The following is an 18,124-nucleotide window of genomic DNA, read 5'->3' as shown; positions in this document are numbered from 1 at the left end:
CTACTGCCAAAATGCTCCTTCCTACTTTTTGCCCTTCAAGTGGCCCACTTACCGTTTTACCCCTGTGGAAATACCAGTGTTTTGTCCACCTACACTGGAGAACCGAGAGCCTGTTAGCAGGTCTTTAGCTCTCCGAGACCTTGAGGTGATTTAAATTAGCTTTTGACAGTGCTAGTTTCCAGCACCCCAATTAGGAGCTCAAAAATATTGCTTAAATTATACGCTGGAGGTCATGGACCATGCTGGCTGAGGATGGTGGGTAGAAAATATCAATATGGTCTGACTGTTGGAAATTTGTGCTGCATTAGACAAGGTCAGGAAGCAGACTGACCAGCTTTCCGAATAGTTAATAAGTGGAACGCAACAACTTGAGCAATATTATTAGAGCTGTTAGTGTTTACAAGAGATATAGTTATTATAACTAAGGCCCTACCTAATTCACAGCCGTGAAAATCGTGTCACTGACTGTGAAACCAGCCGTTTCCTGTGTAATATGCAATTTGATGTGAAAATCAAAATGTAAGGTTTGTGTTTAGCGATTTAACGTTTTTCATTCGTATAGTGTTCAAGTGCCTCATGTTTACTGGTTAATCTGCAGCATGAGGCATGTAAGGGCTGCATGTGATCATGTTAAAAGCACAGTATCGTTCCTCCTGTGATAATGCCTTAACACTTCCATGCTGACTTCCTACCAAGCTGAATAAATGGAACTAACCCATCCGTAACATCACAGTAAAATAAAACCTGTCGCCGCCCGTCCAGCTCGTTCAGTCTTCTGACCTGTGGAACTCATTCTGCACGTCACAATCCTCAGTGAGCATGTTCACTGCTGCGACTGTGGTGTGACGCACAGCTTGTTTAAAGTGAACGCTGAATTATCCGGTAGCCTCGTGGTCCAGGAGCACAGCAGTTTAATTTGTTCTGGCTCATTGTCTAAGAGCTTTCATGAGAACGTGTTTTTAATCCAGCGCACGGATGGGAGCGGCTTTACTGCTAATTGCGTTCGCGTCCTTTAAGGTTTCTATCAAAGCCCTGTGGGAAGTTCTTCAATTACTGTGAAGTGTTTAAAACACTTACAAATGAATGTTAAGGGAATGTTCTGCCTTTGAAGGCCTTGTGATGGTGTGAATAAGTCTATAATTGTTAATAATGCATAATGCAAGTGTAAAAGGCATTATAAAATGTATAGTGAGCATATTGACTTAACGTTGTGTGGGTTAAAATTATTATTAGCACTTAGGACTGCTCTTTGTAAGACTACTTTACACCAACATCAAATGCTTACATATAACCAGGGCCCTACTAAATTCACAGGAAAATTGTTTTTCAAAAATCACAGATTTCACAGATTTTTAAAGAAAAGAGCCACATTTCAGAGCAGTCATTAAATTACACTCACAAATAAAATGATAATATAAATAGAAGCTACAGTACACAGCACAGCTACCTTAATGGTTGAATGTAAACCTAGAACATCCAGTGATGGTGAGAGACTTCATGTTCTGTCTCAAAGACGGAAGTTCCCCCCCGCGTCCACAGAATTGCTTGTTAGTTTTCCAAACTCAGTTACCCGAGTCGTGTTCTTGCTTTAGACTTTGACATCTTGGACATTTTGACAAGGTGATTGCTAACTGAATTACCGTAGGATTGCTAGAAACACCTCATAGTGGAACTTAACCAGTAAACGTGATGCACTTGAACGCTACATGAATGAAAAGCATTAAATTATTAACCCCAACCTTACATTTTGAATTTCACAGCAATTTGCATATTACATATCATGCACCGCCGCATTGACTTCATTGGTTAGTTGATAAAATGCTGAAGTCTAAAACTATTTAAACAGTTTAAATTTTTTACATTGTTTTACGACATATGCGTTAACCAAAGAGCTGATTTTTTAGAGCATAGAATCAGCGCTGTCAGCTAATTTCGGCTTTAATTAGAAGCTACGAGAGATCTTCAAAAAGTTTCTGCATTTTTATATTTTGGTTATAAGCGGTGAGGGTGTAGGAGGAGTAGTAATTCGGTCATGTCTGAGAAGATGAGAGACGCTTATAGTCTGGTTTTGGGGCCATCTGAGGAAAAAGATTTTCATGTGATGATGATGTGAAAGCAGCGGTGCATCAGTGGCTACGCACTCAACCCAAAACATTTTCTGCTGATGGCATTAAAAAGTTGGTACGCCACTGGAAATATGCATCGGAAAGTGATTATGCAGAAAAGTAATGTCAATTCTTAATAAATGAAGTTAAAAAGTGCGGAAACTTTTTAAAGAACCCTCGTACAGTCCAACTGAACAATTTACAGCCCGGCTAGTTGAACCGTTTCTCTGCAGCTCATTGATGAAAAAGTCTGACCGCAGAAAAGAGAAAAGAAATAAGATATAACAACTTCTCGAGTACGCTTTTTCTCCTCACATTTCCATGCATCGCTCTCGCCTGCTTCCTGCACTTAAGATGTACTCTGTAGCAGTGACAAAGCCGTCACTTTTATCCGGCGCGACTGAAAGCTGCACATCACTGGGTGCCAGCTCCACTCGGTTCTCTTTTTCACGAGCTGTTTATGCTTTTTTTTTTTTTTTTATTCCGAGGCCACTCTGCTCGGCCGTGGGAGTGTACGGATACGCTCGGATGCTGCGTGTCGGATCCCGTTTGCTCTCTGCGTTACGCTCGGCGGGATTTTTAGATCCCGGCGTTTCGGGAATATTACGTTTCAAAGACAGCATGGTTTCAAAAAGGTTCTGAATGTTCAAACCACGTTTTAGTCTCTCGACTGTACTTAGACTAAACCGGGAGAGGAATTTTTCAAATAAAATACTAGAAAGCATCACAGATCAGTGGTGTCAAAAGAAAGGCTGTTTTTGATCGCATGTTAGTGCGCATTTGTTACAATCACTAACAAACCATACTTTACAAAGGCAATAAACACTTACCTTGACCATGGGGCTTTCTGACCATATGGTCAGAATGAATCCAGGTCTCTGGAGCCTCGCCACACCTACGCTACCCCCCCGGCCCATCAAGTCACCTGTAATAAACAGAATGAAGAATTATTTTGGGGGGAAATTCAATACTGCCGCTAGTTCACTCAGAGGTTGGACCTGCTGATGAAATAAGATAAGGTCAATAAGTTTAGGTCTGTGCGGGTGTCATCCAAGACCCTCATTAGACCTCGAGGTCCGAGCCCGGCGTGCTCGGCTGCTGTACCCTCAAGCGACTTCTGCCACCTCATTACGTTTTAATAGCTGATGGTGCTCCGAAGGAGCGTACAGTCTAAGGTTTTATTCTTCCAAGCGTACCCTAAGGGAAGAGCACTGGGTATGACAATTGGCACACAATCCCCACAGCTTTAGATCCTTCAGTACAAGCTTTACTTTCATTTTTTCATTGTTTCATGTTTTCATTGTTGTGGTGAAAATAGTGACGCCAGTATTAATGTAATTAAGAATCATGCACTAATGGATAACAATGTTCATTAATACTCTTACTGGTCACCTGATTAGGAGCAGCAGCAGGTTCTAATTCTAAATTCATTGCATTAACAATAAACCACATCTCAGTGGTCCAATTAAACAACAACCCTAAACGTAAAGCGTAAACGTAAAACAACTCAAGACTTTTTTGACTCCAGGTTTAAATTTCTATTTATTTATGCATTCTCTCCAATTTTAGCATAGCCAATTTGTCTTCCGCTGCTGAGGGATCCCTGATTGCATTTGAGGAGGCTATATTTGCTGCTCACGCCTACTCCGACCCGTGCGCAGTCCTTAGCTAAACCTTTCTTTTTCCCCATGCATTCTGCACAGACACCTCTATCTGCTAACCAGGGTCCTTGCACAGCGTTTGAAGACCCCGCCCACATAGTCCGGTCATCCTGCCCTAGCAGACACGGTGGCCAATTAGTGTCTGCTGCAGGCATTTCCAATTATGCCTGCTCGAATGCAACACCGAGTTCAGAATCTCGGCGCTGGTGTGCTAGCGGAATATCCCACTGTGCCACCTGGGTGCTTTTGACTGCAGATTTTTAAAGGAATTGCTGACCTCTGGTTTCACATCATCACATGAAAATCTTCTTCCTCTTAAAAGCTTCTTTAAGTGTCCACAAAGGTGGAAATCAGATGGAGCTAAATCAGGACTATAAGCGTCTCTCAGACACGACCGATCACTGCTCCTCCCACCCTCACCGCTTCCAACCAAGATATAAAAGTGAGGAAACTTTTTGAAGATCCCTCGTAGATCAAATATAGTTTGTCAGGAGAAATGAACCGCAACAGTCAACAAGAAATTTTTAGCTTTTTTAATAAAAATCCAGCAGAAATGTCAAAAGACGTCGTGTGTAATTTATGTAAATTCAAAGTCAGATATATTCAGTTTTTCAGAACATCTGCTGATGCCTCATTAAACAAAAGTCAGAAAGGGTTCAGCAGACCCAGTGAGAAACGTGATGATTGACTTCATATCTGCATGATGGAGCTCATTAAAGAGAACTGCTGAATGTGTAGGAAAGATCCGTCATACAAATTGGACGTAATGTAACAGTAAGTTCTCATTGTTCTGCCTTTCATTTTGGGCAGGGAAACGGCGGGTCTGGTTTTATGGGAAAACGCCGGACGCAAGACAGGCTTTCGATCACACAGATCACGTCTGTGTAGAAGCCCGGCCCGGCCATTAACACCTGCTGAAATTCAAACCCTGGTCACAAACGGCTAGCGTAATGGGCCACTGCGCCACCCGAGCGCTTCTGCATTGAATAAAATCTCAAATTATATAGAGATTGTTGTTACAACAAAACAATCTATTTTGGGAATCACTTAGCAGATATTACTAATCATATGCATGCTGTGTTTGCTAGTGGACAGTGCTAGTGGACAGTTGACTGTAGTAGAAATAAAAAAGTCTGTGACCCCCCTTTCCCGTCTTCTCTTCCAACTGTAGATATAACCTCGGAACCTCACCCTAATATTTATGGCAGAATGATTGTACTGTACACATCAATATCAAAACATATCATAATAATTAATTAGAATAAATAATTTGAACATTATCAGTAAGATCTAAGTGCTCAGGTGGCGCTATCGCTGTCAGTCCACTATCATTGAGGTCCAGGGTTTGGATTTCGGCTTTTAGATCTCCAGCTGTGCTATCAGCTGGTCGGGTATCTACATACAGAATGGATTAGGAGATGGAGGTGGGTGTGTTACTGCACTGCGCCCAGGGATTCTGGGCTAACTGGACCCACGTTGACCCTGACCAGGATAAAGCAGTGGTACAACATAAAAAATAAAATAAAATAAAGGAGAAAGCTGAATCATTTGTCCAACCATCACAAAGTGAAGAAGGTGTAGTCACATGACACTGACACACTGGTACAGCTGGTTAAATGAGTGCCACACAACCTCTGTACATAGGTTCAAACCAAACCACTCACTGTGGTCACTGCGTCTGTCAAATCCTGCCAAAGGGTCACTGGTTCAAGCCCCACCACTGCCAGGTTGCTGCTGGTGGGCCCTTGAGCAAGGCCCTTAACCCTCAAATGCTTAGACTGTATACTGTCACAGTAATGTAAGTCACTTTGGATAAAAGCGTCTCCTAAATGCCGAAAATGTAAATGTAATAATATTAATGCTTCTCTCTCCTCCTCAGCTGTACATTCAGACCACCACGCTGACCATCTCCATGAACCTGAGTGCCTCAGTGGCGTTAGGGATGCTGTACATGCCAAAGGTCTACGTGATCATCTTCCACCCGGAGCTGAACGTCCAGAAACGCAAGCGCAGCTTCAAGGCCGTGGTGACGGCGGCCACGATGTCGACACGACTCTCGCACAAGCCCAGCGACCGGCCGAACGGCGAGGCCAAGACAGAGCTGTGTGAAAACGTCGACCCCAACAGTGAGTAACTGACCGTTTCACACCTCCGCCGCCCGGTCCGGGGTTTGTTTACCTCTGATGACGCACATACTCTCATGATGAAGTTTGGTATTTTTATCATTTCGCGGTGGGAGGAAAGATGAGTAATCTGAATCAGCCCAGCGTGAATCATGGGATTTTTGGTGTGGCTGTGATTATCTGATTAGAGTTTTGGCCACAGACAGTTGTAGGTGTTGATAAATGTTATTGTAAATAAACTTGATGCCACGTAATGCAGCGGTTCTTTATAGAAAGTTTTGGGGCTCTTTGCTGCTTCAGGGCCTGGACAGCTTTTAATCTAGTTTATTTATTTATGATAAATAAAAAAAGAAAAATTTTTTGCAAGTCTGATTGGCAGCTACAGCAAACATTATTATTATTATTATTATTATTATTATTACTGGTGTTATTATTATTATAATAATAATAATAATAATACATTTTATTTATATAGCGCTTTTCAAGATACTCAAAGACGCTTTACATAAGACAAATAATCAAAACAAGTACGTACATACACCATACAAATCATAGTACAAAATCAAAATAGTACATCAACATCAAGAATAATTAAGATAAAAACAAAGAGAGCAGCATAAGACAGTTCATTAAAAATTAGCTAAATTATGAGAGAGAACAACAAATATAGAACAATTTCTTAAAATTAGACAGAAACAGGACAGATTTACATGCAATCAGGAAACTGAAAACTTTACAAGTTTTAGGATCTAGGACTTCACATTTCTGTCGTGATCTAAGTATAAAAACTATTAAAAAGAATAGCAAAAATAAAAGCATTTATTTTGTGTTGTTACAAGTTAAATGCCACTCTGAATAGATGAGTTTTGAGAAGTGACTTGAATTTGGACAGGTCAGGACAATCTCGTAGGTGTTTGGGGAGAGCATTCCATAAAGATGGAGCAGCTATGGAAAAGGCCCTGTCACCCCAGGTCCGGTGCTTGGTCCTAGAGGGTATGGACAGTAGGTTAGCCTCAGAAGAGCGAAGGCTACGGGAGGGAATGTGCTGATGGAGCAGGTCGGTGAGGTAGGATGGGGCCTGATTATGGAGAGCTTTGTGAGTGAATAGAAGAATTTTGAATTGAATGCGTTGAGCAACGGGAAGCCAATGAAGTTTTTGTAGAACAGGTGTAATATGATCACGGGAGCGAGTATGAGTAAGGAGGCGAGCAGCTGAATTCTGGATATACTGAAGTTTTTTTAGGATTTTGTTAGATGTACCATAAAGGATGCTATTGCAATAATCAATTCTGGATGTAATAAAAGCATGAATCAAGGTTTCGGCGGCAGAAAAGGAGAGTGATGGACGTAGACGTGCTATGTTTTTTAGATGAAAGAAAAAATGATAATAATAATTATCATTATTATTACTGTTACTACTATTAATATTATTATTATTATTATTATTACTGTTATTATTATTATTGTTATTATTATTATTGTTATTATTATTATTATTATTATTACTACTATTTTATTATTATTATTATCACTGCTATTATTATAATATTATTATTATTACTGTTACTATTTTTATTATTATTATTATTACTGCTATTATTATTAATATTATTATTACTGTTACTGTTATTATTATTATTATTATTATCATTATTATTATTATTATCATTACTGTTACTATTATTATTATTATTATTATCATTACTGTTACTATTATTATTATTATTATTATTATTATTCATGTTGTTATTATTATTATTATTATTATTATTACTGTTAATCTATCTATTTATCTATTATTGTTGGCACAGTTTTTATGCCTGATGCCCTTCCTTACACAAACCTCCTACAGTATTTCCTGGGACCAGCACTGAGTACACACTGAAAAAGTGCACCTGCCAGTGCCACCACCTGGGCTGTTTTAGTTGTTGGTGGGGCACGTGAAACAGTAGCGTTGGTGTCCCAGAGCTTCAGGGTTCCTTAGAAGCTAGTTATACCATGATTTAGGGTGAAGTGATTACTCACGTTTAAATCATTGCATGTCTTTTTTCCTTCACTTGCTTTTTTACATAAAGGCCAAATTTGCACGCAGATCGATTACACAACACTGAAATCATTCGATTATTTAATAAAAATGCTTCCAATCCATTTTTAGAAGGCAAAATTCACCCTTCTTTCAGGTGCTCCATGTAAACTATTAGTCGTATCGGAGGAAAAGATAAGCGTATTATGTTAGCAGGACGGACTTACAAATACGTCAGGTGTATTTGAAGCGGCGAGGTTAAATTGTTCCCCCCCCCCCGTCGCTCTCCAGCAGAGGAATCTTTTAACGAGAAAATCTCAGCATGGGCTCCAAACAAACCCAGCTGAAGAATGAGGCGGTTAGCCTGAGCTGGTTGTGCATTTGTAATGGATTTATGAGGCCTTTTCATTTTTTGTTTGTTGAAGATCAAGTGTAATATGCTGTACACACTGAGCTCTCATAACACACAGCACATCCTGGTCATGGCCAGATCAGGTCCATTTATTTCATCCAAAATTTTAAAGCTAATAAAGGGGCACTAAGGTGGCAGAGCGGTAAAACACACGCTAGCATACCAGAGCTGACATATCGAACTCATGAGTTCCGGCAGTCATGCTGGCTGTGTCTAAGGGAATCTGGCTGTGTCTGAGGGAGACGAGGTCTCTTATGAGGATTCATTTTGTTGTACACACACACACACACACACACACACATCTTTCTAATTAGCTTTTTAATTGCATTTTTCCCAAATTTCCTCCCAGTCCAGTCATGTCCAATAACGCAAATGCACTTCGAAGGCTTGGTGCCTATACGGACAATGATTGGCTCATCCGTCAGGGTTGGATGCCGGAGGGGATTCCTCATAACTGATGCAATTACGACCTCTGCTGGCTAATCGATGGCACCTGCGTAGAGAAATGGGATAATAGAGATTAGTGTGGTTACTCTCTGTGTGCAAGACCGAACCCCATATGAACTCGTCCCGTGCATGTAAAAGAAGATGCAGTCGGCTACTGCACATGCGTTAGAGGAGGAGTGTGTTAGTCACGGCTCTCCTCGGCCAGTGAAGGTCAGCAGCAGTAGAGAGGAGGCAAAATGCAATGGGATTATCGACTGGATTGGTAGGAAAATTGGGAAAAATGCAAATGCATATTACTACTTCAGTATTACTATTACTATTAGTGCAACAACTATTATTGCTACTTCAGTTATTACTATTAATACTTCAGTTATTACTATTAATGCTACTGCTGAAACTGTTACTTCTATTACTACCACTATTACTGTTAGTCAACTATCACTACTACTACTACTACCACAAGTACTACTACTATTACTACTGCTACTACTACTACTAATAATAATAATCAATAAATACATTTGTATTTTTTTGGCAAATATTTAATTCTATTTAATATTATTTAATTTAGTCAGCTAGCACTGCAGCTCTTTTTTTTACAGATAGGGACTCGCTGTATGAAAGCCTGGATTAAGCTTCAACAAACACAGCAACACCGCTAATAATAACACTAGTCAGTGTCACACTAATAAGATTAAATAAGATTATGCTAACTGGCCCTGGCTCGCCTCTGTTGTTTATTGGAGACATTAGAACAAGCTAATATGAGGTTTGATCACCTCAAGCGTGAGTTGTTTTGATAATCATAACAAGTTTTACTTGTCCAGTTGTATCACCAGTCTTATCCATCCTCACACTGTAATCTGGAGGTAATGACGCCCACATTACAGTCCACAGCCTTTCTTTTTTTAATGCCCTTACTAGTTAGGGTGCTTTCTTCTTCCTCTCCTGCTTTCTCCAGCCTCAGAGACAGAGACACGGCTCGCCGTATATATTATTCTTTTCTTTTTTTCTTAGCAGGATAATTCTCTTAATTTATCAGGTAAGATCTTGTTTTAAACCTGACCTTGCTTTTTTTTAAAGGCTGGAGGAAAGGACGTGAATAAGGTTCTAATAGGACGTTTCCACTCATTCATCATCGCTTCAAAACGTTTCACCCTCCGGCCATAGAGTAATTTCACTGAGCCTGGGAGAAGTACAGAAGAAATTTAATTAGAATCGTGGTTTAAATTCTGGGCTGAAGAACATAGTTGTGTTGTTTTTTTTTTGTAATTATCTCGTGATAATCTTTGCAGGAATACATGCACTGAATCTTACTTTTTCCTCAAAGGGTCTAGAGTAGCTACAGAGTAAAGAATAACTCCAAAAAGTGAAAACTGTGCTTGTTTATGGCTGACCTGATTAACCATTTAGGAGGGCCACAAGATCTGATCCACTATATTTCTGTCTTAACACGGGCAGGATTGCAAAAAAATGTAAATTTTAACCTGTTTGTTAGCTTGCTAGCCAAAATAAGCAACTGGTTTTATTTATTTTCAGCCTACTAGCAATATGAAGCCTGTGTTTATACTTTAAGTAGATTAAAGTTGTAATTACAGTAAAAAAAAAAAGGTCATTATAATGATTTAATACAATGATTAGTGATCAGCATTTGTTATGTTATGGTTAATACTGGTTTTTGCTAATGACTTATTAGCATGTTTGGGTTTTAAACACAGTACCAGTACTGACCAGCTCAAACTAGCAACAGACCAGTATGTAGAAGCAAACACTAATTTTGAATGGCAAACAGTCTATGCTGGTATGTGTGCTTTTCCCCCAGTTAGTTGTTTATTATTATTATTATTATTATTATTATTATTATTATTATTATTATTATTATTATTATTATTATTATTATTATTATTATTATTATTATTATTATTATTATTATTATTATTATTATTATTATTATTATTATTATTATTATTAATATTTTTATTGTTATATTTTATTATTATTATTTTATTACATTATTATTTTATTATTATTATTACTAATATTAATACTATATAATATAATAATATAAATACTATATTGTATTATATTAATTGTATTATATGTTATTATTATTATTATTATTATTATTATGACTTAATTGTTATTAACAGACTTTTCCTATGGGATTAATAAAGTGATCTATCTTTCTGTCTGTCTGTCTGTCTATTATTAGTAGTAGTAGTATTAATATTAACAACATGTGTAGCACTTAAATAGCTATACTCTGTGGCTTCTCTGCTTTATTTGACATCTTACATCATCAATCATATTTTTTACTGGATACTGAGAAAACCTTTTGTTTTTTCACTCGACAGTACCCACTCCCAAGTGCCAGGCATGTTCTCAGGGCAGATAAAGGAGACTTTACCCTGGAGTCTCGTTTTTAGAAATAAATAAATAAAAAAAGAAAGTCAATTATTTCCTCTGGAAGATTCGGCCACAGATGTGTCACGGCAATGCTGAATTAGAGGACGGATTCCTGGCTGTGTGTTTTTTCTACCTGATGGATTCCCTAAGGGGTTGAAGTGTGTGTGTGTGTGTGTGTGTGTGTGTGTGTGTGTGCTGGAAAATAATTATATTAAAATATTTAATGACCTATAACAGTCTGTGCTTATGCAGCCTTATTACGAACAAATTAGGAACTTAATTTTGTACAAGCGTCCGTTTGATTAATGCTAAAAAAGAGTCTCGTGTCAGGAGCAGCCGGGCGTAATGACTACATCATCACTTAACCATGATTACACAAGAGATACGAGTCTTAGCTAGCGGTTAAGGGACTGTACTGTTGATTAGAAGGTCATTGGTTCAAGCCCCAGCACTGCCACGTGCCACTGTTGGGCCCTTGATTAAGGCCTGTTAGTATCAACTGTTCATCATGTATTGGGTCACAATTGTGAGTTGGTTTGAATGAAAGCTTTTGCTAAAAGGTGTAAATGTAAATGTGAGCTAAAAGAGGGCCGTTGTAGCCTAGCGGTTAAGATTCTGGACTAGTAATCGAAAGGTTGCTGGTATTGCTAGTACTAAAACTATTACTACTACTATTACTACTACTGCTACTACTTTTGCTACTATTACTACTACTGCTACTACCAAGGACGGATTAAGGATAGTCTGGGCCCCTTGAACATAATAATTTTGAAACAATACAAATTCAGAAACATTAAGTAAGGGCCTGAATCGCATATTTGCAACAAAACGTTTGTTATGAAATATGGTAGCTTGCCTGGCAATTTGTAGGTCCCTAGAAAGTCAAGGAGCCATGGTAAACGACTTCTATGGAAGTCAAGGGCCCCATAGCAGGGGCCCTCGTGATCAAGGGCCCTCTAATGGTATGCCCTGCTCTTCTCTAGGGCCACCTGGTAGGAGCTCTCATAACCAGGGCCCTCAAAAAATATGCCCCCCTCTTTCCTAGGACCCCTAATAGCCAGAAGTCGAAGTCAGAGCAGTGCCACAACGCCTCATCCATTTTCATAAGGGGCCCAAAAGCATATCTAGGGCCCAAAAAAATGGCTAGGGCCCCCAAAAGCATGGCTAGGGCCCTCAAAAGCATGGCTAGGGGCCCCAAAAGCATGGCTAGGGCCCCCAAGAGGCCCTGGGGTCAAAGTCCCTAATAGTCAGAGGATCCTTAAAATGGAGGGCCCTCGGAAATAAAAATATATTGTATCATAAATGTTGATAGGCATCGCAAAATGTTTTGGGCCAGGGCCCCCCCAGGGCCCCCTGACCTCAAGGGCCCCTGGGCGCTGGCCCCACTGGCCCGGTCAGTAATCCAGCCATGGCTACTACTAAAACTACTACTATTACCACTGCTGCTACTACTACTATTACTATTATCACTTCTACCAATATTACTACTTCTACTGTTACTACTTCAGTTATTACTATTACTACTATTACTATTAGTGCAAATACTAGTATTACTATTATTATTTCTACTACTATTACCACTACTACTACTATTACTATTTGTGCAACTACTACTATTACTACTAATACTTCTACTACTAAAACTACTATTACTATTACTGTAATACTACTGTAGTAATCGAAAGATTGCTGGTTTAAGCCCTACCACTGCCAGGTTGCCACTGTTGGGCCCTTGAGCAAGGCCCTTAACCCTTAATTCTTCAGACAATATACTGACACAGTATTGTAAGTTTCTTCAGATAAAAGCGTCCGCTAAATGCCAAAAATGTAAATGTAAATTATTTTCATAAACTCATGAACTAGATAGAAAATGCAGGGGTTAGTAGAACCGGCTCCCTTTCACCCACAGGCACCTTTAATTTGGCACATTTACCTCCTGTATGAGGACAAAAAGGGGAAAAAAAAGAGGTACAAAGAAATATATAGTGCCGTTTTCATTACAGATGCCATCGTTCGGCTCACACAGCAGATAATAGCAGTCATCTTCCCTCATGAAGATTAATTAGGGTTTAGAATGCTGTGATTGCTGCTCTGATGTTTCAGGTAACACTGCTGTCCAGCTTAATGAGATCTTAAACCGGGGTCACCGTCTATTCGACCCAACCCCATTTACATGTGACCAGCACTGACTTCTGTGGTGCTGAAACACTGCTGCAGGAGACTGGTGTGAATAAAGTCTCAGCTGATGAAGAACTCTTGGATTTTAGCAAAAATACAGTCTCTAAAAATAGCATTTTATAGATGTCTTTTTTTTTATGCACAATTGCTGTTCGTTAAATTTAACACATTCCATGACAATAAAACACGGAATAAAATGTCTAAAGTTACGGCACATTTAAGCCGCTCAGGTGGCGCAGCGGTAAAATACATCATATCGAATATCAGCTCTGCCATCCGTCTGGGCTGGGCGGCTACATGAACAACGTTTGGCTGTTGTTCATCCAGGGTGGGAGCCGTATAGTGACCTCATAACTGATGCGATTACGACCTCTGCTGGCTGATTGATGGCGCCTGCACAGAATTGAGGAATAATGCTGATCAGGGTGTGGCTCTCCGTACACAAAGCTGATCCGCATATGAACTCGCCTCGTGCAGGGGAAAAGATGCAGTCGGGTACTGCACATGTGTTGGAGGGGGCGTGCGTCAGATCGCTTTCCTCAATCGGACAGGGGTCAGCACCAGTAGAGAGGAAGCATAATGCAGTTGGGTAAAAATTGGATATGCTAAAAATCGGGAGAAAAAGGGAGAAAATGCAAAAAAAAAAAAGGTTACGGCACATTTACTCTATATTTTTATTTTTTATTTTATTTAATAAAGTAAATTCAGCTAATGAATTAAAGCTACATTAAATGAGCAGAACATTCCACATTCAGGTTCGTTCCGTTTAATCATTTTACTTTAACATTCAGCAAAACATTTAATCAGACGTTTCCAAAAGACGAGGTTCCGTTGCCCTCATGTCCTCCGTCCAAATCCGCCCTTAATCACGATGTTTGATGTATTTAATATGGAAAACAGCTTATTAAATCCAACATTTATCAAGGACGTCTGTCAGCCGGCTGTTTTTGGTGGAAGCCACATTAATGTGTGACGAGTGACTGAAACTTAAAGGTCGGCGTGGTCTCGTGAATGCTTGACCTTTTAGTTGGAAAGGTTTGGAGCTACTTTGACTTTCAAAACAGTGCAATAAAGCAACACATAAAAATAAACATGATAATATTAAAAATTAAACGTTTTATTACGGCGTGTCTGAGGAACTGATGTACCGGTAATAAAGGTCAGAATGGTTCAATGCTTCAGAATTTTTTTCTTGACAAACTTAGATTTTGTAAAAAAAAAAACATTCTCATTTGCATACCATTATACTTTTCTTCATTTGACAACTTTTGTTGCAAATTAGTGACTCCTGGTTGCTTTGTCAGCTCCAACCACACTTTACAAAGTACTTTTTGAGGATAAGATAATATAATTTACTATATGCAGAAACATATTGCACCAATCCAGTAAATATTCTACCAGTGTCTTGAATTCCTACCAATTTGGGTCCACTCTTCCACTAACCGGGTTCCTGTTTGGTGTTTTGCCTGCTGTTCCAAATAATCCCAAGTTTGTAATATGACTAAGGTCCAGGAATTCAGTGTAGCACCATGCTTATGGATTTGGCCTAGTCCACTTTAAAGTCTGCATAGTGGGAATGTTGGCCATGGATTGCTGTAGACTAGTGCATGCCGCCTTCGAAATGATAACAGGCATACATCACATCTATAGATTGATCAGATGATACATTGGACAAACTGAAGTGTTCCCAAGTGAATATCAGGGTATCATGCTAACCAGGTTCTGCTGTACTTTTATTTTCATTAAAAAACATACACAGTGGCTCTGTGGGTAGCACAGTTGCTCCACAGCAGGAAGGTCCTAGGTTTGATTCCCAGGTGGAGTGGTCTGGGTCCTTTCTGTGTGGAGTTTGCATGTTCTCCTTGTGTCTGTGTGGGATTCCTCCCAGTACAAAGACATGCAAGTGAAGTGAACTGGAGTTCCCATGAGTGTCCATGAGGTTAAAGACTTGAACTGATGAATCTTGTGTAACCAGTAATTACCTGTCCCGTCATAAATGTGTAAACATGATGTTAAAATCCTAATAAATAAATAAATAAATATTATAAAAGATATTAAACAAATGCATGTAAATGTATAAACTCCTGAATTAAAAGAAATAATTTTTATTTTTCTAGGTCCAGCTGCGAAGAAGAAATACGTGAGCTACAACGACCTCGTCATCTAAGAACCCTCATCAGCAAAGTGGAACAATCAGCGAGAAGGTGTAATATTTTGCCTTTTTGGGGGGCAAATATTGACTGGACGAGCGGGAGGGGGGCGTGAGGAACGAAAGGAAGACTTTTTTGCGGCTCTTGAAGGACCTGCCTGTTCACATGTCGGTTTGATTTTTGAAATGTCATCGGATGAGAGCAAAACAGTGGAGATAACGTCAGGACGCTCCGGTACAACACTGGATGATTGAAATGGTGATTTATTTTGGAATTAGATTTTTTTTGTTGTTCACGTGGACAGAACATGACACAGTAATGGCACAATCCTCTCAGATGATCTGAGCTAACCGTAAACGGCAGCTCCGGCACTAAGGACCGTTCAGACTTGCACAATTTTGGAGATACAGAAAAAATAGTTGTTAAAATGTACGGAAGCGTTTTGAAATCGTCGTGCCGAGTGCTTGAACTTCCATGACTTCCAAACTGCAGATTTTTCAGACTTCTCAGTGCAAGGTGGTGTAACTCTTTAGCATTTCTTCTATCGTTACCCTTGTACTTCTTACGTTTTGGAGAATTATGTTCCGGATTCTCTTTCTTTTTCTTGCCTCTTGAATGCACATGATATTAAAGCCATATTCTTCTCTTAGAACCATTTTTTTTCTCACGTGTTCCCTTCGTTCCTCTGCGTGTTTGCTTCTCATTGATGTACATTGTGAGGGTTTGTAAACCATCAGCTGTTTTATTTCTTTGTTTTTACTCGAGTGATGTTGAAAGTTGCATCGGGTTTTACAGTTTTAACCAGTAACAGACTGACGGTATTGAAAACGTGTTCACGTTGCAGTTGTTGATGCATGCCTGATATGTTTGATGTTGAAGTAAATTGAATATTTCACCACACAAAGACCGGTTATGTTAGCCTGCTCTTTAAAAAAAATACATTTATTAATTACTATTTTTTTATTAATTCTAAATTATCAGACATCAACTCAAGGTAGAATATGGCTTTAATCTGTTTGAACATTTTTAAATGCCCTGCACCCTATGGAGAATTTGTGAGAGAAAAAAAAGATGACTATGAATATATATTTAAAAAAAAGAAAAAAAAAGATTTAAAAATAAAATAAAAAGCATGTATGTTTTCTACTGTTTGTACTAAGTATATTCATGTTGCCCTTGCTGCTTATGTGCTGATATTGTGGGAAACATTTTCGTTTGGCCACTCATGCAACTTTACTGTGTGGTGTCGTCTAAGAATGTATCTACATGAAATAAAACCATTGGGTTATTTTTATTTTTTAATTCACAAAAAATGTGGATTTTTGTTTATTTACTGTCGATAAGAAAGATCTGATCATCTGACTCATCTCATATCGAAGTCTCTGAGTGTCCAAGATCCATGAAGGTGAAAATGGTCTGTGATGAAGCAGCGCTCTGTCTGATACATATTCCGATGGATGGATGGATGGACGGACGGACGGATGGACGGACAGACAGATGGGTGGATAGATAGATAGATAGATAGATAGATAGATAGATAGATAGATAGATAGATAGATAGATAGATAGATGTAGCATGTCTATGTACATGTACCATACAGTACTTCCTCGAGGGCCCAACAGTGGCTGCATGGCAGAGCAGAGAGAGAAAGAGATTCAAACTCTGAACCACAAGATTGATGGTCCAAAGCTCTACCCACTAGGCTACCACTGTCCTGATAGCCTTACTGAGGATTGAATAAATGAAGAATCGATCATCACTGATCTGAACTTTATTTTAAGTCCAAAATCAATCACAGTGTCTGAAAGCTGAACGGCTACACCAGCGATTACTTTACATTTATTACAAATCACTGTAGAATAGAATCTTTTTACTACATTTCTCGAATACTGTGTTTTTTGTATCAAACGGCCGTTCAAACACGGCATTGATTGGCAGCGTATTATCACACATGACCCCATAAAGTTCTGCAGTGGAGGCTTTTAGTCAGGCCGTGACAGACACGTCTGGCCGTCGAGGCCTTGGAGACGGAGGGTGAGGAACGGCGTATCGTGTTAAGCGTCTCTGAGGATTTTGGGCTGTGTAACTACAAAATGCACAGCTTGCAGTAGATGCTTACCGAGGCGCTACCTTTAGCCCCTGAAGACACCCCGCCATCTGGCTATGAGCGGTTGGCTCGGTCGAACAAGGAAAAGTCAATGTGGCAGCAAAAGGCTAATTTTAGAACGAGTCATCTCGATTATTTATCAAGGATACAGTCACTGTAAGGTAGCAAGTACATTATATCACTCACTCACTTTCTAAACTGCTTATCCTAATCAGGGTTGCAGGGGGTGCTGGAGCCTATCCCAGGACCCAATGGACACAAGGCACACTGAAACACCCTGGACAGGGCGCCAGTCCATCACAGGTCACACACACACACACATATATAAGGGCAATTTAGTATCTTCAATTTACCTGACTGAATGTCTTTGGACTGTGGGAGGAAAACGGACCTCCTGGAGGAAACCCACACAGACACGGGGAGAACATGAAAACTCCACACAGAAAGGACCCGGACCGCTCCACCTGGGAATCGAACCCAGGACCTTCTTGCTTTTCCAAACTGTTTTACT

At 39.5% G+C, this 18,124-nt stretch overlaps 1 protein-coding gene across 1 annotated transcript in view; it reads left to right on the top strand.

Annotated features, from left to right (window-relative positions):
- Nucleotides 1-16,120, top strand: part of grm7 (glutamate metabotropic receptor 7) — a 152,822-nt gene extending 136,702 nt beyond the window's left edge. Inside the window, exons 9-10 of the mRNA XM_062987165.1 lie at nt 5,646-5,892; nt 15,473-16,120. Of these exons, the coding sequence (XP_062843235.1) occupies nt 5,646-5,892; nt 15,473-15,522 (297 nt within the window). The 3' untranslated portion in view covers nt 15,523-16,120. The remainder of the gene's footprint in view (nt 1-5,645; nt 5,893-15,472) is intronic.
- Nucleotides 16,121-18,124: the final 2,004 nt, after the last annotated feature.

The sequence above is a fragment of the Trichomycterus rosablanca genome, chromosome 24 (assembly GCF_030014385.1).
Source record: "Trichomycterus rosablanca isolate fTriRos1 chromosome 24, fTriRos1.hap1, whole genome shotgun sequence".
Classification (NCBI taxonomy): Eukaryota; Metazoa; Chordata; class Actinopteri; order Siluriformes; family Trichomycteridae; genus Trichomycterus; species Trichomycterus rosablanca.
This window is presented reverse-complemented; position numbering and strand designations above follow the sequence as displayed.